At 45.8% G+C, this 27,852-nt stretch overlaps 1 protein-coding gene across 1 annotated transcript; it reads right to left on the bottom strand.

Moving 5' to 3' along the window:
* Positions 1–130: 130 nt before the first annotated feature.
* Positions 131–22,797, bottom strand: TH (tyrosine hydroxylase). Its single transcript, XM_059849041.1, has 13 exons — positions 22,694–22,797; positions 18,130–18,333; positions 15,069–15,243; positions 14,159–14,247; positions 13,878–13,945; positions 12,127–12,177; positions 11,195–11,340; positions 10,721–10,856; positions 10,525–10,594; positions 10,197–10,253; positions 9,522–9,617; positions 9,225–9,358; positions 131–6,953 (listed from the first exon to the last, which is right to left on the bottom strand). Exons 1-13 carry the CDS (start codon positions 22,781–22,783, stop codon positions 6,794–6,796), a joined length of 1,476 nt encoding a protein of 491 aa, XP_059705024.1. The 5' UTR covers positions 22,784–22,797; the 3' UTR covers positions 131–6,793.
* Positions 22,798–27,852: the final 5,055 nt, after the last annotated feature.

The raw sequence follows: 27,852 nt of genomic DNA, 5'->3' as shown, positions 1-27,852 counted from the left end.
CATTTTGCACGAGCGCAAGTTGCAGGTCATCCACCATAACGTGCCCCAGGCTGGATTTTGCATACTGCCCACAGGCAAGGCAGCCAACCTGAATCTGGACAGCAGAAGGATTCAAGAGTCAAACTCAGGATGCTAGACCAGAAATATATTTTTTTTTATTCTTAATATCATGTGAGCAGCAGCACGATTCCAAAATGAAAAATAATTCTGTTTCATATTTCTTTACACAGAGAGACAGACAGACAGATCCACCCACAGCAGCAGCAGCAGCAACAACAGTGAGACTGCTCAGCGAGGCACTGAGACAGGCACACACCAGAGGGGTGGTGGGGCCTGGCTCTGAGGAAGGCTCTTCCCCCTTCTTCCTCCCTTGCCAGCCCATCCTCCTTCTGGGGAGGGTTTACCCTGGGCTGACCCATCACTTTGGTTTTCCCCAGTCACTTTCTATAGAGCTTGCAGTCACGTTTGGTGAGGTCTGGGGGAATGGTGAGAAGGTTCCCATGACACACCCAAAGGACACGAGCTCGTGCTTAGCTCTAAGCAGCCACACAATCCTACAAATCTGCTCCACAGTCAGGAAAAGGGAATTCATAACATCTTTTGGTGAAGGGTGTGACTGGGTAGATCCTCAGAGTCCTTTTCTCTGAGTGATCTCGAGGCCAAGCTGTATGGAGCTCTGAGTAACCTGGTCCAGTGGAAGGCTCCCTGCCCATGGCAGGGGCTGGAACCCAAACCATTCTATGATTCTATGACCTCGTTCAAGGCAACTCTACAAACCTAACCAGCCTTGTGCACAATACTTGAGGGATACCTTAAGACAAAATTGAAAGCATGGGAAAAATCCAAGATGACTCAGGAAAAAGCCCAAAACCAGGAATACTGAAGGGCTGCAGGAAATCCCAACAATATCAGAGATTACAGCAGTGGCTGTGGGCGCCTCTCTAGCCCACAGGAAGCCGATGGGTGATAGAGACCAAATGTTTCCCGATATGAGAGAGTGGATGAAAAGAGACTCAAGGATTCACTGCTTCTATTAATGGGACTGTTACGGGGAACAGCAATAATCTATACCAAGGCAACACCAGAACATCAGCTGCTTCAATGGGAAAATTGTGTTTTGAAAGGGTCTATTCAGTGTCGTGAAATCAGCTTGTCTTTAGAAAAGGAATACCATCTAGTGGCCCAAAAAGGCAATAAGGATGTGCAATGGAAATTAGAGAATCAGAAGAATTTAGAAAAAGAGAAGGAAAAACTACAGAATTCAGGAGGGTGATTAACATATATAGTGCAGTGGTTTGCCCTGGAGCAAGGGAGAGCTCAAAAGGGACCTGATCATAGTAAATGCAAAGCTAAAATTAGACACTTGCAAAAGCAGATTGGGATGCAAAAATTAAAAATAACTGCTGGAGTTCCAGAAAGTGGTGTAGAGAACTGAATCGGGAGCCATCACAGGAAGATGATTTCAAGGATGATATGGGCAAATGGGAAAAGAAAGAGAAGTTGAGAATAGCAGCCTATCCCCCAAAGACTCCAAATGCTGTCCCAGGGTAGATGGGTATGGCAGATCAAACTGTTGTAGCTGTTAAAATGGAAAAAAAAAAAAATTCCCCAAGGCAGGTAGTTGCAGATATGAAGGCACTGGAGGAAGCACAACAGTAGAGAAACTGCTTATATTTAGAATTAAGTGGGGATTAAGAGGTAAATTGATTAGAGTGTGTGCTCCACCAGCTTTATCCACTGTACATCGGGCACCTCCTTGATAAACCTTTAATCTTGCCACCACGGGCATTTAATCAAGTTGCCCAGCAGGATGGCAGGACAAGGATCCAATTGGCACAATCACTACCAGTCCACAAGCTCGAGGACGATGGAGAGTCTTTAATAAACTGCTAGGGGCCTGCTTGAATGTCGTGGACTTGAGCAGCAGGATGTGATACCATGCACCAACAAACCACTCCCAGCAGAGCACAGGTATCTCCAGGGTCCCTGGCAGCCCTGAGGCTGAGTCAGGCTCCTTGGACAGCGGATGAATTAGGAGAGGTAGTGGCACAAATGCACCCCCACGATTCACACTAAGCTTCCATATGGCAAAATGCAGGGGAAGAAGCAATTAACAGAGTTGCTTTCACATCAAGAGACAAACAAGATACCTTTACTTGCATCCCACAGGGCCGAGCACCTGCCCTACTGCACATGCTCGTGTGAGCAAAGGGTTTGAATAATGTTTGTGGGGGACAAAGAAATGAGATTGCCTCATGTGATGTTATTGGGGGAACCACAGCTGCAGAAGAAGAGGTACAAGAGAGATGCAGCTGAGTTTTAAAATTAATAGACCAAATAGTACTTAATGTCAACTTGAATATAGCACAGTTAAAACAACCTCAAGTTAAATGCCTGGACTCTGAAACTGGTGAAACAAGAAGATGGATAAATGATAGAAAGGTTAAGCTTTCTGTGAAATAAATACTCCCACTAATCAATCCCAACTGTGAAGAATGCTGGGAGAATTTAATTTCTTATGGCAGCATATCTATGGCTGTGCTAGTGTCTTATGGCAGTGTATCCATCTTTTCTAATAGCAGCAGAGCATTATGGAAACGACAGGAGAAGAATCAGGGAGGGAGCTGGAGCAAAGACCAAGACAGTGCTTTATCTGACATGAAAGAAGCTGCTTGAAAAGCTTCTGCACTCAAATTCTCAGTTAAGGGTCAATTATTCATAACAAGAATTTCAACATGAGCGGATACTGTGGGAGCAGTGCTGTTACAGAGAAATAGTGGAGGAAAATGGATACCATAGCGTATTAGTCCTCGCCAGTGGCTGGACCAAAATTTCCTTGGCCATGAGAAAAACAGGTTAGAGGCAGTCTGGGCTGTGATGGAGTTTGAGGCTTTTCCCCTTGATAGTGCAGTTGTACCCCAGTCTGCTCTTACTCTGCTCTTACACACAAAGGGAAGAAATGGATATTAGTGTGGATATCCTTTGAATGGAAACCTGGTATTGCACACTCATGGGAGTGCTACATTTGATCAAAGAGGATAAATAACCCAAGACACTCCTATCAGTGGAATGAGGGAACAAATAGTGGGCAAATTAGAGAAAGGATCATGACAAGAAACTTACAGGCTGTGAGTAGATGACAAACCCTTCTACCAACATCTCTCTACAGACAGCTACTATCTGGTAGTAAAACAAAATAGTGGTTGCATAGTGGGGAGAAAAGCAATGGCAGGCACATGGTGGGACACCTATGAAGAAAACAGGAGTTCTATTTTACAAGCTTAGAGGGACGGTGGGAATAGAATATATGTAAAAGATGTTAAAGTAATGTGAAGACTACAAGCAATCCTGAGAAGTAATTTAGTAAGCAAGTAGATTAATTAACTCAAACTTTGTTTACTGCAGTCCCAATCAGGTGTCAGCTAAAAAAAGATGGGATGAATAGTGTGGCCAGTTGAATAAAAGCATCCTGCACTTCTTTATGTAGCTCATTATGAGCTAAGTAATTGTCTAAGGTAATTGTCATAATGAGCTACATTAAAAAGTGTAGGGTAGTCTGAAAAGAGTGCAAAGAGTTTATACTCGGCCTCAGTTGAAGAAACATAGGACATAAATAAAAACTGCATAAGGTGTGCAAAAGTGGGTTAGTAAAAGAAAGTTGCCAACTCTACTGCATTGGCTAAACTATGACAAAGTGACAAATACTGCCAAGGGATCACCCCAATAAACTGTCACAAATCAGTATCTGTTTGCCACAATAAATACCTTTCCTGGGCAGGCTGAGGTTCTTCCACCTAAAAGGAATACAACTGCTGGAACCGTAACAATGCTGTTACAGAAAATTGTTCAGAGGTGAGGAACAGCACCTGAGACAGGAGAAGATGAACAGAGGGGAGGGTTGGGAAGGGGGAGGCTTTAAGTGAAGAATTTGAGTCTTAATAACTAGCCTGAGGATTGAGCAAGAACTGTATAAACTCTACCACCTGCAATCACCCAGAATGGTAGAAAGAAATTAGTCAGACTATTAAAAATAGTCTAAAGACAATTGTAGGACAATATCCAAAATTATGGGTTAAAAAGTTAACCTCACTATCAGTAGCTTTAATAGCAGTGATAGATTAGGGATTGGGTTACAACTCTACCATATTTTGTATGGATAGCCTGTCTTTTATTGGCCCTGTGTCTAAGAGCCTAAAATATTAGGGCAAGATAAGGAAGAAAGCAATGCTCTTCTGGTAGAAGAAGCAACATGAGAAAAATGTGTAAAATGAGAGAGCAAGGGTCCAATTCCTATATGGCTTATGAAATAAGGAGCCAAGTAATGAATTTGAAAACAAGGATAAAAGGAACAAGGCTTAGAGACAAAGTGTAAGGGGACCTATTAAGCTACTAATATGACATCCTCTAAGATATTAAATAGGTGAAGGTAATAGCAAATACAAACAGGTTCATGTTTTCACATGTCTCCATAAGGGGTCAAAAAATTCTGGAATTTGTCACGAATTTGTGAAGAACAGAGACACTGCAAATGGCTCAAAGAGGGGCCTCTGGCACCTGTGCAGCCTGAGCCCCTACACTCAGAGCCTGCCCCAGCTCAGCCTCAAGTCCCAAAAGCAAGGGAGTGCAACCCTCCTGGTGCTCACCTTCCCCCAGCTGCAGCACATCTGTTTGTGTGCTTGCACACTCATGGTGCTGGAGTATGCTGCAAGTTTTGCTTATTTGCTATTTTTGCAGGACAGCAGATTTTACTACAGCTCTTCAAAAAAGCAGCAGCTGACAGAGTCAAGAAGCAGCAATGCAACCTCCAAGGCAAGGCAGAGGAGTTGAGGTCTCCTGCAGTTGCAAGGATTTCTAAATTGGCTTATCACTCCATATTAATGAGTTGGGTCTTTTTACAAATTGCATTAATTTTAGATATTTAAGAAGGCAGATAATGACTGTGAAGTGCTTTGGAGACCTAAAGATGTTCATCTTCAGACCTTTACTGTCCCGGAGAGCAAATGCCTCCACAGAGAGATTCCCTTGCTGGTCCTGTTTAGGAGCCTGGCATTGCTGCAGGGTTTGGAGTATCCTTGTTGCTTTCATGGGCAGCAAGCCAGGAGCTGGACACTACCAAAGGAGAGGAGAAACAGCAACCTGAAGACCAGCAAAGTGGCAATGCTCTTGTTAACAAGATCATAACCCATGCATTAACTGTACAGACAAAATTGTTACAGCTTGCCTGTTTTCTCCTTTTATTTTTTTGTTTTTGGTTTTTTTTTGTTTTGTTTTTGGTTTTTTGTTTCTTTTTTAGTCTGTTTTACTGAAGTCACCAGTAAGATTTTCATGGCTAGATACTAAACTATGGCCTAGCCTGCCTTAGTCTTGCATAGCTTGCTCCAGCTACTTAATCTAATAGTAATATCTGAAGAACCCAAATGAAAAATTGTTACAGCTCTTAAGGGAGCCTTGAGAGTTACAGCTCATGATCTGGATCCACCCAGATTGGGAAATCATAGCTGCAGCTTTGGAAAAAGGGCTCTAAAATGACAATAACTGAACTAACTCAGTAGTTTTATCAGTTTACAGAAAAATCCAAAGAGGAGGAACAGCTTGAGGAAAAGCAGCTAGCCCTGGTGTCAAACTGCTGATTTCAGTAATGGCCTTTTAAGCAATTTAGGAGGAATTTAGGAGGAAGGGTCAAATAAGAAAAGAAACAGAGAGGAGAGATTGAAGCAGGCAGGAGACTAAGAGCCATCAGTAGCTAAGGAGTTAAAATTTGAGAGAACTGGGGTTAAAGCACATATATGTGGAGGTCTGAAATGGGATAAAGAATAATGGATTGTAAACTATTATGACTGAGCCACAGTAGAAGTAACACTGGAGGACAATGTTAGCCGTGTTAATAGCCAAAACTTCACTGCCAAGTCTTGCAGTTCTTTAAAGAGGAAATTATAAAAATCGTATATCGTGGACAAGGACAGCAAAAGTCGACACAGAAATGTTATAAATGATCATGCAAACAACTCTGTGTAATTCTCCCCTTCACTGTCCCCCACAGCTGTTTAGCAGCCTCCACACATCCCAAGCCCAGCTCTGATACTGCACAGCTGCATAACCTTGGGCCAAACTTCTGAGCAAACCGCTAAGTTATGAGACAGCCTGCAAGAAGATAAGAAGGGCAAAAGCAGGGGGAGGAAAACCAAGAGCTTTGGGTCAGATCAAGCCATTAATATCTACACTGAAAACTGCATGAAACTGAGTTTGAGCATCCAAACCAGATGTTTACCTTCCTTGGAAATGGCCAGCAATAGCATTAGTCACACACCTGAGCTACATCAGGTGATAGTAATATTAGGATAACTGAGAACAAGACTCATAGAGTTGCTTTGGGGATAAAAAAAAAAAGGCAGATTAAATTTTTCTCTCAAATTGCAATTAAAAAAAATTATTGCTTCTCTTTTTTTTTCTTTTTAAATACAGTAGATTTTCTCCTCTTCCTTGCACCCAGGAGCTTAGCACACAACTCTTGACTTCAACTTTTTAGCCTGGCCATGCTTTGTTTATCTGCTAAGCCTCTTCCAGCAGTCAATAGACAAGCTACCCAAAAAGCCAGCAGGCCTTGGGTGCATCCCACTGCCCTCCTCCGAGCTGGCCCTACATACAAAAGTGGGAAGCTGTTGGGGACGCGTGGTGACAGGCAGCAGTGCCAATGTTTGGAGCAGACAGGTAGGAAGGATCAGCTGGGAACCAGGAGTGGGCAGGGCGGGCGCTTTGGGGGCTGGCAGGGGACGGAAAGGGCTCAGTTCTTGTATTAACTGATAACATTGAGTGCGTTAATCAGCGAGTGAAGCTCATCCCTCACGCTCTCCAGGGAGTGGCAGATCATCTGGGGGCTGTCCAGGAGCTCGATGCTGTGGGTGTAAGGCTCGTACTTCACCGAGAAGGGCCGCTTGATGTGCGCCGCGTAGCTCCTGCAAGGGAAGGGGCAGAAGGATGGGTACAGGGCAGGGGTCCTGAGTCTCCCTCCTACTCAGCACCATTTTCCCAGGAAAATCAGCTCAGGTTAATGCCTCCTTTAGGCAGAATTTCCACCTTTCCAGCTCCACGACGGCAGTAGTCAAGATCCCTTCTGTTTGTCAAGGAACACCATGAGTTTGACTGTGGCTCTCTGTGGGCTGTACCAAACAGGAGGGTACATCAAACTGGTCACCTCCATGGCCATTACCAGGCATCCTCTGCTGCAATTCCCTTTTTAAAAAAGGCCAAGGAGATTTGGAAGCTTATTGCAGGGAAAGCCTGTGGTATTATCGTAGTATATTACTAAATCCTTTCTGACATGCATTTATTGACTAATCTCTGCTTGGGGAAGGGGGAACCTAGCTGTCTGGCATATTAAGGATAGACTTGACAGGCAGTGGCTCAGACCTGAGCTAGAGGAAGAGAAGAGTGTCACCAGAGCCTCGTGCTTCAGCAAACCTGCACTGCTGTACCCAAAGCCAAATTCAGCCTGAATCTCAGTGATGAGCTTGACTTTACCTGATATCTCTCAAGAGCAAGACCTTGTTGCTGTTTTTCTAATGGAGAAACATGAGGTCAAGTGAAAGCCAGTCAAGGGAAGGGTGTCCCCAAAGTTCCCACATTCACTTCCAGCACTAAGATTTGTATACTTGACAAGGCAGGGTTTTTTCATTTGGGGGTTGTGTGACTATGGAGCTGAAAATCTATAGTTAGGTGTTTATGGCTGCAGTCTCACGCTGGAAAGGCTTGGGAACATGAGGGGACAAACAGCGCTAACAACAGGCATGCCCCCGTGCTCTGCTGAGGCTTCACCCTTTCGCTCCTGGATTGCTTAGCTTAGGCTACCCTCTTGTGGCTACCGCGGGTCTGCTCTGGCAGCGCTCGGGGAAGCGCAGCCCTTTCCCAGACGGAGACAGATGTTCCTCCAGCTGGTACTTCATGGCTAGGCCGGAACTGGAGGGATCTGGAGGAAAAACACAGCACAGAGGGCCAAGGGGAAACACAGTGCAAGGCACAGGCTGGTGCTGGCAGGGAGCTGCCATGCCATTGCAGGAAAACAACGAAAAAAAGCATAAACAAAGGAGGTTCCTGCATATTCACGTTGTCCTCCTCCTAAAAGATGTGGTTCCTCTCAGTTCTGCCGGGCAAGGTCCTGCTCACTCTCTTGTTAATGTCAGCAGCCACAGCGATGGCTCGTAGCACGGCCTCTAATGACTAGAAACCTGCCCTCCAAAATGGGTGTGCTCACTTGACACCTTTTGAAGCAACTAGATACAGCATGGCTGCTTGGAAGGGCACTGGGGGAGTGTGTCCTTTCTGAGAAAAGAGGTTTTTCCACAGGAGTAACACTGATAGTCAGGCCCGTGTTGCAAAAGGGACGATGCTTTAATGTTTTCACCTCACAAAGTAGCATCTGTGTGGTCTCTGAGCTTCTTAAAGAGGATAATTTACAGTGCCTGTCACAGTCAAGACCCTCTAGCCTAATCTTGGCTGTGTATGTGGTGTATTTTCCCTTTTAAAATGCAAGGAAATGACTCATTAGGCAGCAGTTGGGGTTTTTTTAAAGCAGCCTAGTGTGTGTGTGTGAGCACAGGCTCCCCCGTGCTTGCTTTTGAGCAGCTGGACTCCAGGTTGTGTGAACAGTGCAAGTGAGGGTAATAAAAGCAGAAGTTGAAATACAGCAGTCCTCACCACGTTATTTATATTAAATACCCCTTTTGCAGGAACTGTAAAGTCATGTACGTCATGTTTGCCTCATCCTGTCTCTTTCCTTAGTGAGGATAAAAGTGGCAGAGGCAAAGTTTTCCTCTGTCAATCAAAGTAGTCCAAGGACTGAGCTTTCCTCCTGTGGGCAATTCTGGCTATGACCAAGAAAATGCTCTTCTGAACAGATGTCTGTGAGTAGAGCTGACCCTTACCATCCTGTTTGCAGTCCCATGGGATTGGGAAATCCAATTACCATGGTGGGATGGTATCTGGGGTCCAGTAACATGTGCTAACAAGTCTAGGTGGCACAAGTTAATTTTTCTCCCTGGATAGATCTATTCATGTCATGTGTGTTCCCTGTAGGATCTGGAAACTGCTTTACTTTGGAAGACCTGATCAAAGTTTTCAGAGCACTTCTGAGAACTCAGACTGAAAGCAGCCATAATGTCAAGCCCTATTTCAATAGATAACATCTTAATTTCCTATTTTTTTGGGTCTCTCTCATTGCCCAGTCCTACCTCAATTTATTTTTGGCATCACTGAAGCTCTCAGACACAAAATAAACAGGCTGGTAGTTCTGGTCCTGGTAGGGCTGAACAGCTGCAGCATCAGGGTCGAAGTCCCTCACCTCTGGTTCGTCTGACAAGGAGTGCTGTGAACACGGCAGAAAAAATCCAGTGTGAAACTAAGGGCATTGGGGAGCACGTATGGGGTAGGCAAAGGTGGAAAACAGACTGAGGAAAGTCATTGTGCAGAAGCAGGAGGTGTTTTTCTCTACAGGGTCTAGAGCAGAGCCAGGTTATGGTGGGACTTACTATGAGCTCCCCATAGGAAGAGAGGAGCCCGGCTCCGTAGGCTTTGACTATTCCATTCTGCCTGCAGAGCCCAAACTCCACTGTAAACCAGTAAAGCTGTGAAAAGAAAAAAGAAAAATTCCTGAGGGACACAGCTCCCCATCCTCATTTCCCTGTCACTTCTGAGCCCTTACACCATGGCCAGGGTCTGGGGTTGTTTAAAGGAACAGGCACCTGCTTCTTTGTCCCCTGTCCAGACTTTGCTTTCAGAGAAAAGTGCTAAACTAAGTTGCTGCTACACCAGGACAGAGTCTGTGTCCCTGGATTTGTTCCATCTGCTGTGACACGCTGCTGTTTGGTGTCCTTGGAGCAGGACAGGTGACCTTGCTGAGGAAGAGCCAAAGGAAGCAGATGTCATTTAATCCCATCCCAAAGAGTCCCAGCAGTGCTGCTGTTGGAAATACGATGCTTGGTGATACTACTGGTGCCCGAGAAAATTGGGTTAATGTGCAAGCGAGCTCTGTTGTTTAACTGATCTCTGCTCTGCACAGTCATCATGAAAAGAGCATGGGGCAGCTTGGGTAGGAGCTCTGAGCCTGCAAATCTTGGGATACCAGGCTGGACCAGTCCCACTGATACCACAGAAGCACTGCTGGAGGTGTTGTGCCCCCCCATCCAGCAAAGGGGAAAACTTACCGTTGATAGTTTCTCAATTTCTTCATCAGTCGCTCCCAGAGACGCCAGCCCAATGTCCTAGGGAGAGAAGGGAAGGGACAAACATCAGGACTGAGGGCCTTAGACATTGATTTCTCAGCTCAAGACCATACATATTGCTGCCCTGCAGTGCCAGGCATCTGCTGGGACTTCATCATGATCAGACTAAAAACACTTTGTTGCAGAGTCAGTATTTAGGGGCTTGGTCCATCACAGAACTCATGGTTAATAAGAGCAAGAAAGGTTTAGGTGGCCACACCGGGGTCTGGATTCCCACCTCTCAAGGGGGAGAGAGCAGATACCACCTTACCTGAGAGAACTGGGCAAATGTCTTGTCAGCCAGCATCGGGACATGCCCCAGCAGCTCGTGACAGCAATCCCTGCGGAGGGGAGGGGGGAAAGGAGGCAAACACAGTCAGCAGCAGACAGAGCGTGTCTGCTGGGGGAAAAGGGTGCTTGCTGGCCAGCTGGGCCTCTGCGGGCAGGCAAGCAAGGGTGATACTCACGGCTCGGGGGAGTGCATGGGCGAGGACGCGTGGCGGATGTACTGCGTGCACTGGAAGACGCGGAAGGCCAGGCTGGCCAGGAAGTCCCGTGCTGACAGCAGGCCAGCCACCGGCCGCAGCTGGAAGCCAGTCCTCTCTGAAACAGCACACACCCACTGTGCCCCACGGGCTGTGCCACTGCCCCCAGCACTGGGAGCTGCAGGGCTACACCAGCCCAATCCATCTGCTCCTCCTAGGAACAGCACCTGCTCTTCAGGTGCTCGGCGGGATCAAACTCGCAGGTTTGCCCTTCAGCCACAGCCCGCTGTGTAGAGCTGCAGGCCCCAGCACTTGGGATCTACCTCTGCCCTCTGTGAGCAATGCCCAAGGCAGCTCTCCTCCTAAATCTCAGCTCACTCACTACTCCTTTGGGTTCCCATCGCAGCTGCCCCCACTGGCAGAACCTGAACCTGGCTTCCCTGGGCTTGTACCTACCTTTCAGGAAGCGGGAAACCTCCTCCAGCTGAGGGATGTTGTTCTCATTGTAGCCACAGAATTTCTCCAGTAGACTGAAAGCCTCAAGGTACTCCTTGCAGGCATGGGTGGGGTACAAGCTCTTCAGGGTGCTGTACACCTCCTTCCTTCAGGAGGAGAGGTGGCAGACATTCAGTGGTTAATGTGTGCGGTCCCCTCCTGTGCTCTGGCTATGCACTATCAGGGACTCATGTCTTTAGGCTCCGTGTCCTTTTGCCTTTCTCCACCTAAGTCTATGTCTGCACATTGACAGAGGTATGTAAACACACAGACACACATTCAAATGAACCTGCAAAGGCAGCACAGGTCTGTGTCTGCACAGACCTATTTCTGACTTGGAGGTCAGAAAACTGTATGAAAGGTATTAGCTGGAATTAAAATATTCCCAGTAGGTTAACTCCTGAAGCTGGACTGTGAAGACAGTCAATAGAACCAGATGACCTTGTTGACAAGCCTGTGTACACAGCTCACATGAGCTGGCCTTGTTTTCAGAAGCACTCCTGCAGCAACACTCCTGGAAAAGATCACGTTCAAAGGGAGTGCTTTCCTAAGTGAGGCCTGGGAGGTACCACACAGATATTCACCATGGGCCTCACATTTCTTCCTGCAGCTGTGATAGCTGCTCTTTGTTTGGAGGCTGCTACTGAGTCAGGACCCTTAGAGAAGTAGGGTTCCAAATTATCTACCTTGCTCTGTGGGGAGGCTCCTTTGGAAGAAACTCCTGGGGGCTGCAGCATGAAAATGTTTTTTATAACAAGCCATTAAGTAGGATGCTTGCACTCCTGACTCGTTTTTCAAGAGGTCATGCCCTAAATGTTTGGGTTCTGATTCCCAGCTTCCAGTGGTGAAGCAGTACTAGTGAAATCAGCACAAATCATGAAATCAGCACTCACCAGGTAGCTGTCTCCTCTGCCGTGTACTCCACGTGAGGGATCGGGTCCCCACTGCAAGGCAAAGGCACCATTACTGAGCAGAGCCCCAGCCAGGCTCCTCTTCCCTAGGAGAAGGAAGCACTCTGGAGAAGCTCTGCATGATGTTCATAAATCTTTAAAAACCAAGCAAGGAGGGACAAACAGGAAAGACAAAGCCTTTGTACTGGGTCATTTGTACAGGTGCAACAAATACGCAGATGCAAAGAAAAGCGTGAGTCTAGTCAGAGATTATGAATGAACAAAGGATGAGCAAGAGTTTAGCAGGTGTAATATTTATCAGGGGAAAAAAAATGGATTTCTCTGGAAAAAATTGAAAGACTTCATGTGTGAAAATAAATTCCTTTCTTATGTCTGAACTTCAGGGAGCTGATGGCTCCAAGAATGAACTGGTGGCTGGGAAATCAAAGCAGCTAATAAGGAAAACTAAACGCATTTCACCTGCAGAAAAATATATTGTCAATAAGGTTAGGGATGTCAGGAAAAGAAAATTTCAACATTGATGTAAATGGGCATTGATGAAATGCAATTTTGCTTTTTCTCATCATAGTTAGCAATTGTATTTCCTAACTCTTTCTTTTCTGTGTTTGGACAAATGAGATATTCCTATATTCTAAAGCACAGTTCCTGAAGGGATGCCTGAAGGGATGCCACACAGTGGCTTATAAATGTTAACCTGCAGGTGAGATGTTAGAGGAGATCTCTTAAATTGATGCCTCATCTTGGGACAGTATTTAACCCTGTGTCACTTGGGACTCTTCCTCTGGCACTGTGACTTTCTGTGTGCTTAGTATTTGAACAGGATAAAACCATCAGTGTCCATACTCTGGGCTTCAAATTGGCAAAGAAGAGAAGAAGAAGAGCAGAAGCCCTTGCTGGGATCACACCAGTGGCAGGGGTAGCTCAAACAGGTGACCCATATAATTTCTGTAGTCTGCTTTCAGCACTTCAAGCCCTGCTCAGAGAGAGAATGCTAAGGTGAAAGGCAGCGTCACTGAATAGGATCTAGGGAAGATTTTACAAACCTAACTGAATATCAGACTCTGTCTGATATTGTAGTGAACACATGGCATGTATCAGAATAGAAGTATTAAGTAAGAGTACAAGGCATAGTCTTAAATCTATATAAGACAATGATGAGAACATTACTAGAATCTATTAAATTTTGCAGAGTTAGGAGGTGAATCATTTAGCCTATAAATACCCTTGTAGCAAAAAAGAAAAAATCTGATAGCAGTATTTTATCTAGCAGATGAAAGGCATGTGTGATCCACTGGGTAAAAGCTAAAGTTATCAAAGTCCAGCTTAGAAGTAAAACCCACATTTTTTCACAACCAGAATAATGAACCTTTGGAACAGATTTCTGGGCATGGGTATCTTTTCCAGTACTTGAAACACTGAAGTCAAAACTAGATGCCATTCTAAAGGGATATCACATTTCCAAATGAAGTTTGAGGTCTGATGGATATATATCTGGCTTTTGTTATGCAGGAGGTTTATTCTTACTATACCCTTACGAATGTATGAATTAATGACATCAGATATTTTTAATTAAAGAGAAACTGGAATGCAAAGAGAGAAGAGAGACACAAAAGGAGCTGAAAAAGCTGAATGGGGAGACAAAGGAAGAGAAGTGTCATACAGGTAGCACAATGACTTCCCAATAGGTGCAGACATGTCATTATCCCCACATGAATGTTAGGAAGGAGACTTACTGCTTATAGTGAAAAGCAATCTCTGCTATTGATTTCCTTCTCTGGCGATATACTTGGTCAGAGTAGCCCTGTGGTGACAAACAGGAACAGAGACAGGACTTTTAATCAGTCATTAAAGTTTCTCACCCAGGAAAATTCACCACTGGCTGGAGAGACTCCTGTCAAGGTGGCAGTCGCACTCCAGTCCCCTGACCAGCTGCACTGATGGGTGTTCTCAGCTCCCTGCTTCTGTGGGACAGCTCAGGAGTTCAGTGTGACAGAGTGCACACAGACTGACTCACCGGGTGATCCAGATCCAAGTCAGGGTCAAACTTGGTGACCAAATGGTGGCACTTGTCCAATTCGCAGATTTTTCTGGGAAACCAGTGAACTATGGGGAGAGAGGAAGTGTCAGTCTGTCTGTGGAAGGGAAGATCTCCTAAAGAGAAGGGGCTCTGAGGCTGAATAAGATACACCTGACCTGGTGTACCAAATGCACACATACAACACGGCACAGCTACTTCCAAGCAGTAGTTTCACAATCTCGGTGCTCCCTTCCTAGAGTCATGTCTAACACCATGATTTGCATTTCATTACTTCCTTGCCCATCTCTCAGCAGAATATTTTGTGGCAAAATTGAAAAAGAAGATGAAAATGAGATTTTACTGAATGATTCACATTAAAAAATACCCAGAGATCCTGCTGGTCATATTTCTCTAGGGATATTCTCCTCCAATATTATTCCACAACAATCATCCTATCTTCAGATAGGACAGGATGGCACAGGAAGTGTTTTGTAGAATAGTGCTGAATCTGTTCAGAGGTCCTAACACATAGGTAGGAAACTACTTTGTAGTATTTATAACACAAAATACAATACTACTGTACTTATAATACAAAATGCTGGAGTAGGGATGGAGAACTCATGAGGAGAGGTGTGAGTAAAGCATGAAATTCAGCCTCCAATTTCTGGGGTTTTTTCAATCTTTTACCAGAAGAATGGGCTATGAACAATGGAGTCTGTTGAGAAAAGGACAAGGAGGGAAATTACTTTCAGGATTCAGTTATCCCAGAGGCAGTCCCTTCTGGTTTGCCCAAATTCAGCACACAGCAGCCCTTTCCTTTTACTGGGAATAAAAAAGCCTCCACCCTGTTTCTACAGGGAGAGCTCAGCCTCTCCACACGAGTGAAAATGTTTGTAAAGTTCCTTACATTTGTCTTCCTTAGTGGTCCTCACATCTTCTGCTACCCTCTTGATGGAGCTAATGAAAGTATTGAGGTCAGAGCTGTGGACTTCACAACGCACAAAGTATTCCAGCTCAGCGATCCCTTCACGGGGCTTTCGGCTAAGCCTGGTCTCCAGGTGGTGAATTTTAGCTTCAAATGTCTTTTGAGACATAGAAAAGAAGAAAAAAACCAACCATTAAGCAACATTTGAAACAGCTTGTGCTACTACCCAAAGATGTCCATATGGACACAGAATTATAGAACAGTTTGGGTCAGAAGGGACCTTAAACATCATTCTCATTCCAACCTCCCTGCTTTAGACAGGGACAACTTTCACAGACCAGGTTGCTCAGAGTTCCATCCAACCAGACTTTTAACACTCCCAGGCATCCACAACTCTGGGCAACCTATTTCAGTGCCTCATCACCCTCACAGTAAACAATACCTAAACCTACTCTCAGTTTGAATCCATCCCCCCTGTCCTACGTGCTCTTGTAAAAAGTCCCTCTCCATCTTTCCCCTAGACCCCCTTCAGTTATTAGAAGGTTGCAATTAGGTCACCAAGAAGCCTTCTCTTTTCCAGGATGAACAATCCCAGTTTGGTACGGACTCCTTCTTACTGTTTTCTTCATGCCCCCACCTCCCTCCCGTGTAAACACACCCATTAATTCCACATTTTCTCCTTCTGCACAAACACCGAGGCCGTTCAATAACTACCAAGAGAAGACTTCCACCATTGCAAAGAAGACCAATTGATGTGGCAGAGTGCCATGTTACATTTTCCCACCCCAGGCTCTCCCGAGGCGTGTGTTGGCGGGGGCTGTGGTGGGTTGGGTGCGGCTCCGGCGGGGTCCCGCAGATCCTGCGGGGTCTCACGGCTCCGGCGGGGTCCCGCGGGTCCCGCGGTCCGGGCGGGCCGGCGGCGCGGCGCTGGCCGTGGTGCTGAACACCGGGGCTGCCGCGGCTCGCCCGCACCAGCGCTGGTCTGGGTCCACTGCCAGCGCTGATGTCATTTGGGCTCGCTGTAGGAACTGGCCTCCCCCATGGAATAAGGAGGCAAAATGATGTCTGCAGTCTCGCAAAGGGCACTGATAGATTTGTGGGTATTTTCTTTAGTTCAGTGAAAACTGGCAGAACAAGCCCAAGGCACTAGGCAATGACCCAACCTTCCCAAAGTTCCTGCAGGACCTTTGATAGAGGAAGGGACGTGATTTCTTTTGTTAATCAGAGGCAAAAAGATGAGAAGGAACAGATGCGATGCCACAGGTAAATTAAATTTAGGATGGTGTTTTTTAATGTACCTACCAACTTCACTATTACATTGTCCCCTCAACAATCGATACCTTTGCATTAATCTGACAGCTGTGATTGCATTACCTATGCTTCAGCTGCATGTAACACATACACAAGAGTGAAACCAGCTTCCCTGCAGCCTGGTTCATGATGAGGTAAATGTCATTATGCCCGTCTGCTTTCATATCTTGTACCTGCATTGCCAGAGGGATCTGGGAAATGAATCTTCCTCTGCTGGGACTTGACATGCTTGTCTTTTTATTATATTTAAAGCTCTCTCTGTGACAAGCTCAAAGAGCTTTTTTGCTCCAGGAAGAAACAAACAATATTTGAACATAAGCTGCCACAACTTTTCGCTTGATGTTTTTAAAATTGTTTAAATTACAGAGTTTAAATGCAGTATAACATAAACTCTTCGAAGTACAGAGCTTACACATCTGTTTCATACCCACTTAGCAGCCTGTTGAATGTTACACTGATGGATTTGTCATGCTTTATCTGGCATCTGTGTGTTCTGGGAAGCTGACCCCAATCATCACAGCACATGGGTTTTGTCTGAAAATTTGTCATAAATGTTCTTTTAGTCTTGAGACAAGAACAATATATTGTCCAAAAAACAGCTTTTCTTTCAACAGTCCTCATAGAGGAATTGTAATTTCTGAAGATCTAAATGTTTTTGATAAGATTATCAGAGGTAATACTAAATGGGCAATGAATAACTAGGATGCCCTACGATTTCAGGGAAATACTTATCCCCCAAACACACTTTTTGTATGTTTACACTTTTTAAGTAGCAGGTTTTCTGTATAGTGTACAAAGCCTCAAACAACCTGCTGTGACTGGACATGCTCTGAGCAGGAGGTTGGACCAGAGACCTCCAGAGACCCATTACAAGGCACGTGACTGATTAATAGGAACAAAGTGTCCTGTCCCCTCACTGCTGAAGTCAATGAAATTAACTACCATAGATAAAACACATCTCAGAACCTCAGTTTGCAGAACACTTCTGAATCATTCTGGATGAAAACACACTACATGAATGCAAGCTGTCATGCTTGGATTACTGTTTAAATAGGCAGCACTTATCTCAGTCTTTCCATTCATGGCACTGAGATCCTATATAATGCAACATTACATTGCTGGCTGAGGGAAAAAGCTTGGTTATCAGTTTTCCTTGGTATTAAAGGCATAGACAGGATGCATGTCTTGAGGGGAACCAGCAGAACCTTTAACATATGAATCAGAATAATCCTTGAAGTAGAAAGGTAATTTTGAAATCAATATGCCAGTTTTACACCCAGGTCGAAGGTGTTTCTGTAACTATTTGACTGAGAACCAGTGTGGTATTGACCCACAAGTGAGATGGGGTTAGTCTGTAGACAGGCAAGGCACAAAGCTTGCTTTGAATGTGGGATCAGAGCCCTGTGCCTGAAGTGCTGCGCAGTGGGAGGGCTGTCAGAGTACACTGCAAACCATAAGGGTGTGGATTCAAGTGTGAAACTGAAAATAATTAAGCATAATTAAGGCCAGAGTTTAAGAGCACTGCAAGACGGAGGCACACCTCCTTCTTAGTGATGGCAACTGAGGACACACTGGGCCATGAGCAAAGCATGACTTCAGAGATACCAGACAATAAACTGATAATTTAAAGTAGGCTGACCTAGTCTGAGGCTTCTTTATTACACCCAAGTGATGCTTCTCACAGCCCAGTCATGAAACCTGGAGTGTGTTCCTTGAGCACCAAGGTACTCACCTCAAATACCTTAAGGACACGGGACAGTGGTGAAGTCTTGGCTCCCTTGAGCATGAAGAAGAGGTTCAGCATGGCTCTCCCATCCTTCTCCTCGAATACAATGGTCTCTGTGGACTCTGCAGCATCAGAGGCTGCAGCCGCAGCCTCTCTCTCCTTCCTGGCATCTTCAATGAGGCTTTGACGTCTTCCAATGAACCGTGGAGACTGAAGGCAGAACAGAAATGAATAACACTGCTCACAGAGTGGAGGAGATCAGAGGCATTCCCAGTAGCTGGTTGAGATGTGACCGGTATGTGTCAGCAGAGGAAGTAGGGAAAGCCAGGACTGACTTGCCTGGCTTTGTAGAGGAAGATCTGCTCATGAGGATTGAGGTTTTAGAATTGAACTTTCAGAAATGTGAATCTTTGGGGAAAAAAAAAATGTGTAAAATATCTTTTTAGCATAACTGGAGAGTGGACTTCTCCCCTCACCTCCCCTAGCAACAGTTTTCAATAGCCTCCGAAAAAAACCAAAACCCAGAAACAACCTTATGTGGTTTTCAGGTGTCTGATTAACTCAAGTGGAGAGACATCAGATAAACCTGAGGTCATCTGAGAAAAGATACTTTGTGAGAGACAGGTGAAGCCCACAGCTGTGGCCTGGCCAGGAAATGGGAACTGTTTGCAGGTGTATTAGCAGGGCAGCTTAGCAAAACTGCTCCCAGGATCCAATATGACATTTACTTTTGACATTAAGTGGATGCTTATCCATTGAAGTGTAATTGAAACCACAACCATATACCCCAGAAAATAAATTCCTCCCACTTATCTGTAGATTTGTTTTGTCTGAACGAACTCCTGCAGATTTCTGTTACTTAGAATTGAACCTAAAATGCAACTCTGTGCCTGAGGTCATGTCAGGACACCTGTTTATACTTATAGTGAACTACAAACTATTTCAGTCACCGTTGTTTCTTTTGTTATACAAATAGCTCATATACCAACTTATTTGTTCTTGGTCTTTTTACAACCAGTTTTCTCTTCAGAGGCAATGCATCTGGTTCCAGTTTTCTGTGTTCAAGACCCAAACCAGATGACAAACCTCCAGAGCTTGCTAAAAGAAACCTGGCGCAGCACTGAAGAAGGACCCAGAGTGGGACTGACTGCAGTTTTCCCTGTGAATATATTGAAAATGTTTAGAGCATGCTAACTAAGCAGTGCTTTCCCTACCTTGTGAAAATTAAGAGTGTTTTCCTTTTAACAAGACAGCCTGACTGACCACTAAGTTTATTTTCTCTCTGATTTTCAAAGCCCACTATCAGTAACTGATGTTTCCTGTGAGAATCCTCTTGGATACTTTAGGAGTGTAAAGCCTCACTCAGCACATCGAGGCATCAGCCCACACACCTCTATCTGCTCCTGTTTCAGTAAAGATACCCCTCCAAAATTATATTTCCAGATCCCTCCTTTATTTCTCAGGGCACAGAAAAACACCTTATAACAAATAAGTGCTTGCTGCTGCTTGTCTGAATTGCTGGTATTCGTGCCCAAAGAGAGCAGACATCTAACAGGTGATCTCAGTCGTAACTTTAAAAATCTGGTGAGCATGTGCTCAGCTTTAAGTGTGTGTTTGCCACCAGTGCAGTGCTTCAAGATAAGCTGGTGTTTACTTTAAAGTGCCTGCAATAAGCAGGGCAAACTGTGCCCTGTGCCAGCCACAGAAAATGAGCTCCAGAGCCATCCCAAGCCAGGCAGTGCTTTACCCAAGGGTGCTTTGTCACACTGTGCCCTGAGGTACAGCAGGATTTTACTTCTGGGTAGGAGGAGGGGAGAGGAGGGAAATTAGACCCCCATATTTAGCATGTAAACCAGGTTAAGGTCCAGCTGGGTGGGGTTTAAAATGCCAGCATTGGGTGACTGGAAAGCTGCACCAGGAGAAGCAGACTCAGCCAGTCCCACACATGTGCTGGGGCTGGGTGGCCCCTGGCAGGCAGGAGTGGGGGCTTTGGCTCCTGTTCATAGCTGCGTGATGGCATAGTTTAAGTGAGTAAATTGGGGGGAAAAAAAAATCAAAACAAAACAGGAAAAGGCTGAATTTTGCTTGGGAGAAGAGGGCTGGGAGGAATCTGCCTGATTGCTGCCTCCTCTTCCAGCTGGAGGCTGCCTGGCTGTGTGTTCCCCACCTCACTGTCCTCAGATCTGCCCCTCACATTTATGCTCATTGGGCTATTATCTGCTTTTGCTGGAAATTAGGAATATGGCATATATAATAATAACCAAACTGATCTCTGGATGAATGCCTTCCTTTCTTCCAAAGGCACCATCATATGATATTTCTGAATTACCTTGCAGACTCCCTCCCTGCGTGCATATCTGGCTACAGTGAGAACTGTAATTTGATTTTGCAAAGCATTTATTTGCCTAACCAGGCCTGACTCATTCACCTCTTCTGAAGGTTAGTTTGCACCTCTTATGAAGAATTTGTTCATTTTTCTTTCCTCAAATTTGCTGCAAGTCAGAGTGTCCAGCCTGCATATTGCCATTAAAAATACTGTGTTCTGAGCTATTTTGTTGGTTTTTTCCCCCCAGCTCAATATTTGCAGCAATCAGGAAGGCTTGTAAAGACTGGGGACATTAATGTCCCATCCCTGCTTTCCTGGGTGATTTTTGCTGCTTTTTTGGCTCCAATGGCTGTCTCCTGCCTGGCTCTGTAGCCAAACTCTGCCCCAGCTACAGTCCCAGGGTCTCTTGCAAAAACTATTAGCAGCAGAAAAACTTCATACGTAACCAAAGATTATTCCACGGAGTTTGATGTTTGGCTGCCCCAGCTGAGACGTAAAATACCTGCTGGTGTAGAGGAGTTCTGGGATTGCAAAGGTCTGGATTTCCCCCCCAGTTTGCAGCTCCCCTGGCAAGGGAACACCTCAGAGCTGGTGGAGGCGATGTGATGGTGGATGATGGCTGTGGGGCAGATCACCCACGGTCACAGTGACAACATGAGGGCCAGGGACATGCCATGTCACGTACAAATGCAGAGTCATGCCTCTTGCCTGGCAGAAGGCAGGGTTGTGGAGATCATCTGTGCTAGGTGAGAGCAAAGAGAAAAGCTTTCCATGCATCCAACTCTCAGAGTGATCCTCACAGGGCAAAGGGATTATTTGTTTTCCCTTTTCTGAAAGTTTTCATTCAAAAACAATCACAGGCTAAGGTTTTATGTACCCTCCAGGCTGGAGGAGCCACTCACCCCAAGCAGGTTGCCTCACTCTTGTCAGCCCACTTGTTGAACATGAACTCCCCTGGCCCCTACGTTCAGTGGCCCATTTTCTCATAAAACACAGAGCAGCACCCCAGAGGGTGCAATAACCAAACACTCTTCACTTCTCCAGACACTGAGCATCTCAAATACTGATTTTACAAGTTGCCTGGAAAATATCGGGTTTTCAAGGGCCACTTGAGTGTTCATTATTTTGCAGAATGAAAAGGACTGCATGAGAGGGAAGCCTTTCCTGATTTCCATTTATTAGAGAAAGCAAGCTTACCTCCTTGTTTCCTAAATGTTTCCCTTCTTTTCCAGCAAACTCCACTCTCCAAAACACCTTTCTGCCAACGCAGTGGTTGATTTTAGTGAGGCAGAGCATTGCACAGGGTTAAGAGGAGAGGGGTGAAAAAGGCAGCAGGTATAAGGGAGAGAAATGGGGAGCTCTAAAAGTGACCTGCTGGAGTCACACTGCAGACACCTGCCAAACATATCTGCTACCTCACCCATCTCTATTCCTAAGGTCCCCTCCTGGTGCACCCATTGCCACTGGCTGCTCTGGCTCCTGAATTGTCACCTGCTGCCTATCCACGTCTTTGCCCCACAGGAGCGTTCAATACTGGGAGTCTTCAAGCTCATCCTGCCTGGCAAGGCTTCAAAGTTAAGAGCTGAAATGTCCCTGTCCCTACAGCAAGTCTGATGGGTTGGCCAGGCTTGGCTTTCTAAAGACACTTGATGCTCCTCTCCTTTCCCTGACACATTCAGACCTGGCGTGTGCAGGAGCTTTCCCTGGGCTAAACGCAGGGCTGAGAACACATCAAGGAGGACTGGGAACAGAAATGGGGGAAGGATGTTCTGGGAGATAAACTGGATACAGCAGCCATGAACAAACAAGTTAAACTGCCTGTGCCTTGTGTGCTGTCTGAAATGACAGCCCCACTTTCTTATTATGCTAAAACAGGTGAAATCTCTGCTGTTTAATGCCTTGAAACCTGGAAATCGTTAAGATCTTCAAATTGCCTTTCACAGGGGGATTCCTTGCTGTTCTTACCTTAGGTCTGTGGGTTGTTCACCTTAATTTTTGTTGAGGTGGTTTCATTATTTCAAGTTTTCACCCCCTTAAATGTTTTCATTTCACATGTATCAGTATGTAGACAGAACTGTTGGAGTAATTTCCCTTTGCCAGCCTGGAGCCCAGACGTGCCCATGTCGGGGAAGTCCCACAGACAAAGTGTTGGTCCATCTATCCTTGCCTGCCTCTGCCTACAGCTATGGAAGAGGCTGTGGTTTTTGGAGGGGGAGGGAAAGAAGTGGGGTAGGGTTGTCTTACCATGATGGCCTCGGCTTGCTTGGAGTCCAGCTCCGACACCGCCCTGCGGAAGCCTTTGGCTGCAGAGGTGGAGATGTTCGGGGTTGGCATCTTTGCTCTTCCACGAGCTCTGCTGTCTGCTTTCCAGCTCCTTGGCAGCTTTTTATAGGGCAGGGCTGACGTCAAAGACTCTTTCAAATCTTCTCTTCCCCTGCCACCTCCCCATCACCACCTCCCTCCTTTCTCCCCCTCGGGCTGAGAGGAGGAGGGGATGTGAAGGAGAGAAACGTGTCTGTCCCATTAAATCTAATCGCTACAAAGATTGCAGACACCCTGCCTTCACAGACCAGACAAACCCCCACCTGTTTGCCTGCATCCAAAAGATTTCTTCTCTAATTTACCCCTTCTCTCCTTTCCCCCTCCCCCCACTTCTGGATGGAGTTTATTCTCATTACATGCTTCAGTCCAGCACATTTGCTTCCCCAGCTTGGGAGTTGCATGAAAGGATTTTGATCTGTGAAAGGATGAAAGAAAAGGAAGGCAGAGATTTAGCCCTCTCCAGCCTTTTCCCCCCTTGTTTGCCTTGTCATGGAGGCAGTAAAGTAATAGGAAAATAACACTGATTCCCGCAAGGCAGCTGCGGGACTGGATGCCGTTCTCATTGAGCACATCCCGGTGCCCGGCTACTGACAATGCTGTTTGTGTGCCTTCCAGGGCTCCCTCACCACCTCAGAGCTTCATTTGGCCATGTCACTCTGACAGCAGGAGGGCAGAATCTGACTCCTCAGAAATGAAAAGGCTTTAGAGGAAATAACCTGGAAAAACCCGGGCAGTCCTGCCTTCCTAAGTGCTTTGCTCCTCTTGCAGTAATTCCTAAGGGACCAAATGCCTGAGTATAGCTGGGGCTGGCAGTGTGTGACAGGTCAGACCCATGCCAGGGTCTCTGCTTTGCTGTGAGTAAAACTGGTGTTTGTCTCTGATTAGATTTGCAGCAGGTGTCCCGCCCAAACAAGTGCTGCAGGAATGCATGGCTGTGCTTTGCGCGAGCCACCTCCATGCTGGTGACAGGCCACTGACTGGCACAAATCCCTGTGGCAGGGAATCTGGTGGCCTTTCACCAGCTGACTGCCCGAGAGCTCACCTGCAACCTTCCTGACCACAACACTGACATTTGGTGGGGTTGGTGGCTCATCCTGCACACAGCAGGACAGCTGAGTTCGTCCCAGCCTATTGATGACTTCTGCAGTGCCAAAAGCTCTGGAGGAACAACAACCCATTGACGTCCTTGAGGATGCAAAGCTGTTGATGTTTACCAAACATCAGGGAGCAGGCAGTGTGACCAACATTGCCTGCCCCACCAAGGCAGCTTGGGAAGCTCATTGTTGGGAGTGGAAACTGAAGTAAGCAGTTGGCAGCAGCTAAAGATTGGTGCAGTAGTGAGACAGAATTGATTTTAAGTCATGTGAAGTGTCTTCTCTTATTGCAGATGCTGAGGGCACTTGGCTAGTCAGTACAGTAAAAACCAGAGGAAGGAGTTAAGCAGCCATCACGGCTCACCTATCCCCAGCCTCTGTGTCCTCACATCTGGTATCACCTCACACACTAAGAACAGCCCTTGCTTTTGCTTTAATTTCATCCCTAATCCCCCCCCTAATCTCTCCTAAACTGTCTATTTGCTCTCTGCTAAACCCTGGATGCTCAAAACACAAGATAAAACCCCACCAAACTGACGGAGGGTAAGGCTGCCTGGTGTTTCAAGGTTTTCTCAGAAAATATTTTGGGAGCAGGTTCCAAGGCACTCCACTGCCCAGACAGCAGTCAAGGAGTAACAGTGCAGGCACAGCTACCTCCTGTCTGCTGGGGTGGCTTTGAGGACCCTCCTATTGGGGGACAAAAATTAGCAGCATGCTATAGTTGATTTAATTTTGTGTCCCTGGCTGAGGTGAACCATGGTTATTGGACAGGCTGGGATGCCAGGAACAGGGCTCTGAAGACTGTAAGGAAGAAAAGAACCCACTCCAAAAGAGGCCACAAAAATAACACTCAGGTATCTTTCATGGCAGGCACCAGTGAAGAGACCTCCGTGGGGATTCTGTAACACCATTAACACCAGTAAAGGTGGCACAGAAAGAGGGCAAAGGACACGGCTCTTCCTCACAATCCAGGATGAAACTGCAAAGGTATTAAGGATGAAAAGCCATAGTTACACTAGGTACTCCAGAAATATTTAGTTAAAACTATTCAGAGACTTTGCTAGAGTAATACCTGTTAAAAAAGAGCATTGTCAATGAAGGGTCTTGCCAAGACTGGGCCAGCTTCACTGGGATTTCATTTGAAAAGGAAATAGGGACTTGGGTAGGAGGAGAGTTACAAGAGTTGCATTTGAATGTATTTACCAAATAAAATTTGAACTGTGGATGAATGATTCTGCTTGCACTACCTTTAAAACAGCATGTAGAAATGGAATTACAACATTTTTCATTTGAGGTTTTCAGTTCAATTTAGGAACAAAGACAAAATTTAAATTAATTGATTAATTTAATCCCTTTCATTCGTGCTGTTTTCTTACCTTTAAATCAGAAAAAGAAATCATTTTGCTAGACTTATTATTTTTGGAAACTGACTTAGTTTAAAGGTCTCTTTAGAGAAGTATTTGCCAGTGATGATAAACCTAAAATCAGCCATCACAGCAAGCTCCACTTGTCCAAATCTGTAATAAATTTGCTAAGCCTTAAAATGTCAGTTCATGTAAAGAATTGAGAAAATTGGAAAAACAGTAAATATGGGAACAGAACAAGCCACTCAGCCTTCCTGCAGGCTGTAACCTATTCAGAGATCACATATGAAAGCTCTTCTGACAAGCAGAGGCTTTAAAATGTGCCGATAACATCAGACAAGTTCTCAAGATTATTGTATGCCTAGATGGAATTTCTCTGAATATATTTCCTGCTTTCCTTTTGTCTTGTTGCACGTTGATACTTCCCTTGTAAAATACAGTACTTTATTCAAGATCATCAGTTCTATTTAGTTATCTCATCCCAAAGCCCTTGATTTTTATTCCCTTGTCTTCCTACTGTTGGCAAATTAGGCATACAACTCTCTTCTTCTTTAAGCCCTGGTAATCTGCTTGCCCCATCCCTGTCTGGTGATGAGGGTCCTGCATTGTATGGAAATGCTGTCCAGCATGGAGCCAAAGTTCTGCTTTCCATGCAACCAAGGGCAAAACGTGCAGATTGCCATGAGGGGTTTACCGTGGTAGGAATCTCACACTCTGATAAGAGTGAAAAATCAGGTTGGTTCTCCTGTCCTGGAGGAGCTGACAGAGGAGGGAAGCTGGCAGAAACCATGTGGCAGCAGGTCCTCCTTTTGGGCAGCAAGGTGGGTGAGTGTCCTTCAGAGTAATTATCAGCATGGCTGCAAAAGGAGTTAACTTTTTCCCAGACAGTCCAGTGCGAAGCTCTTCAACACATTTTCCACCTGTGTCCTTTGCAGGCAATTTCCCATCTTTTTGGAAACCAGCCACATCTTAGAATTTTTCATCTCTCAATGTGTCTACATCTCCATAAACCACCTGCCTGGGTCCATGTTTAAGTTCTGCTGATATCAGACGAGACTTTTGTGGGAGTGTAAGCCCATTTGTTAAACCAAGACAGGTTTGTCTCAGCTTTTGTCATGTTTGACTAATTACCAAATTTGCTAATAGAGAAGAGGAGCCTTTAGGAAGGTTTACAAAGGAAATACAACAGATGGATGGATCTCCATCACTGCTTTGTTTCTCATGCTCCAAGCACATGACCATCCTTGAATGTGTGTGGGTGCCATGTGTATCCAGCTGTGTGTTTTAAGGGATTAATCTGACATAAAACAGCCATGGCAAACATGGCTGGACACTGTTTCCCTGCACTAGTCCCCAGACAGAGAAGTCCATAAACTGGGATGCTCTGACTGTGCCTCCCTCAAGGGTGAAGCAGACCCAGAAACAATCCAAGAAAGGCATTAAGGTGCAAAGTACTGCAGGTCCTGTGGCGGCTCGTTTCACCTGCCACAGGATGCAGAATTGGTGGTGCAGAGATAGAGACAAGATATTAATATCAGTGGCTGGACTGGAGCAGGCAAGGCACTGCTATAAGCATAACTATGATGACAATCAATACATACAAGCCTATCTTTAAAATCTCTTTCTACCACGGTGCAAGGCTCAAATTATTGAGTAGATCATCCAACCACGTCCCAACCTCAAGCATTGTTTACAATAATCACCATTTCTGGGCACCTCGGGTATGGGGATCAAGGGGGAGCCCCACCTGCCAAACACCCACTGCTAATTGGAGAGATCTCCACAAACCAACCTGTACTCTTGATGCAAGCCCCAGGGTGAGCCAGTGGCAGAGGCACTGGGCAAGAGTGGGGGTCTCTCTGATGGGCCAGGGAGCTGCAGGGACAGGGTTTGTGCTGTGACAGTCCCCCAGCAAGGCCCAGAAAGGGATGGTGTACCCTGATGTGAGGGCGAGCTGCCATCTCCCATCACAACCAAGGCAACCCTGGTGGCCATGAGGGCTGCCCAGGCACCCTTGCTGCTCTTTCTTCCACCCACCTGCTCTCTCCCCCTCTTCCCCTCCACAGCACGAATAATTACAGTCTGCTGTAATTTTGAAGCAATTATAGGGGGGTGAGCCAGCTCTATCAAGAGATGTTTTTTCCTCTTCTCCCTTCACGGCTCCATTCAACATCCCCAAGTGCCACAAAGGAGTTTAATAACCCATAATGACACCTCAGGCCTTCACATCATCGCATCCTCCCTAAGACTGGGCCAGCATCAGGAGAGGAAAAAAAAAAAAAAGAGATAATTAAAATGCTCACCTCCCTCTTAACTTTGCAGCCTCCTATTATCTAGAAAATGTGGACTTTTGTGCTCAGACTGTCTCACGACAGATGAGCCCTGGGAAAGGGGGGGCTGCAAGCAGCAGAGGTGTGCTAACATCCAGAGAGATGGTTTGTGCCACCCTGGGAGAAAAGCTCTGCCATGCCCTCCACTGCAGAGGCAACCTCTGGGACATGATGGGTCTCTGTGCAGGGCAAAATCCAAGGCAAGATCAAAGCAGCCAATTATGTTAAAAAAAAAAAGCAAAACATGCACTTTTCTAGAGATGGTGGAGGGGGCTGTCCAACCTCTTGCAATG

Source organism: Haemorhous mexicanus, chromosome 6 (genome assembly GCF_027477595.1).
Source record: "Haemorhous mexicanus isolate bHaeMex1 chromosome 6, bHaeMex1.pri, whole genome shotgun sequence".
NCBI classification, from domain to species: domain Eukaryota; kingdom Metazoa; phylum Chordata; class Aves; order Passeriformes; family Fringillidae; genus Haemorhous; species Haemorhous mexicanus.
This window is presented reverse-complemented; position numbering and strand designations above follow the sequence as displayed.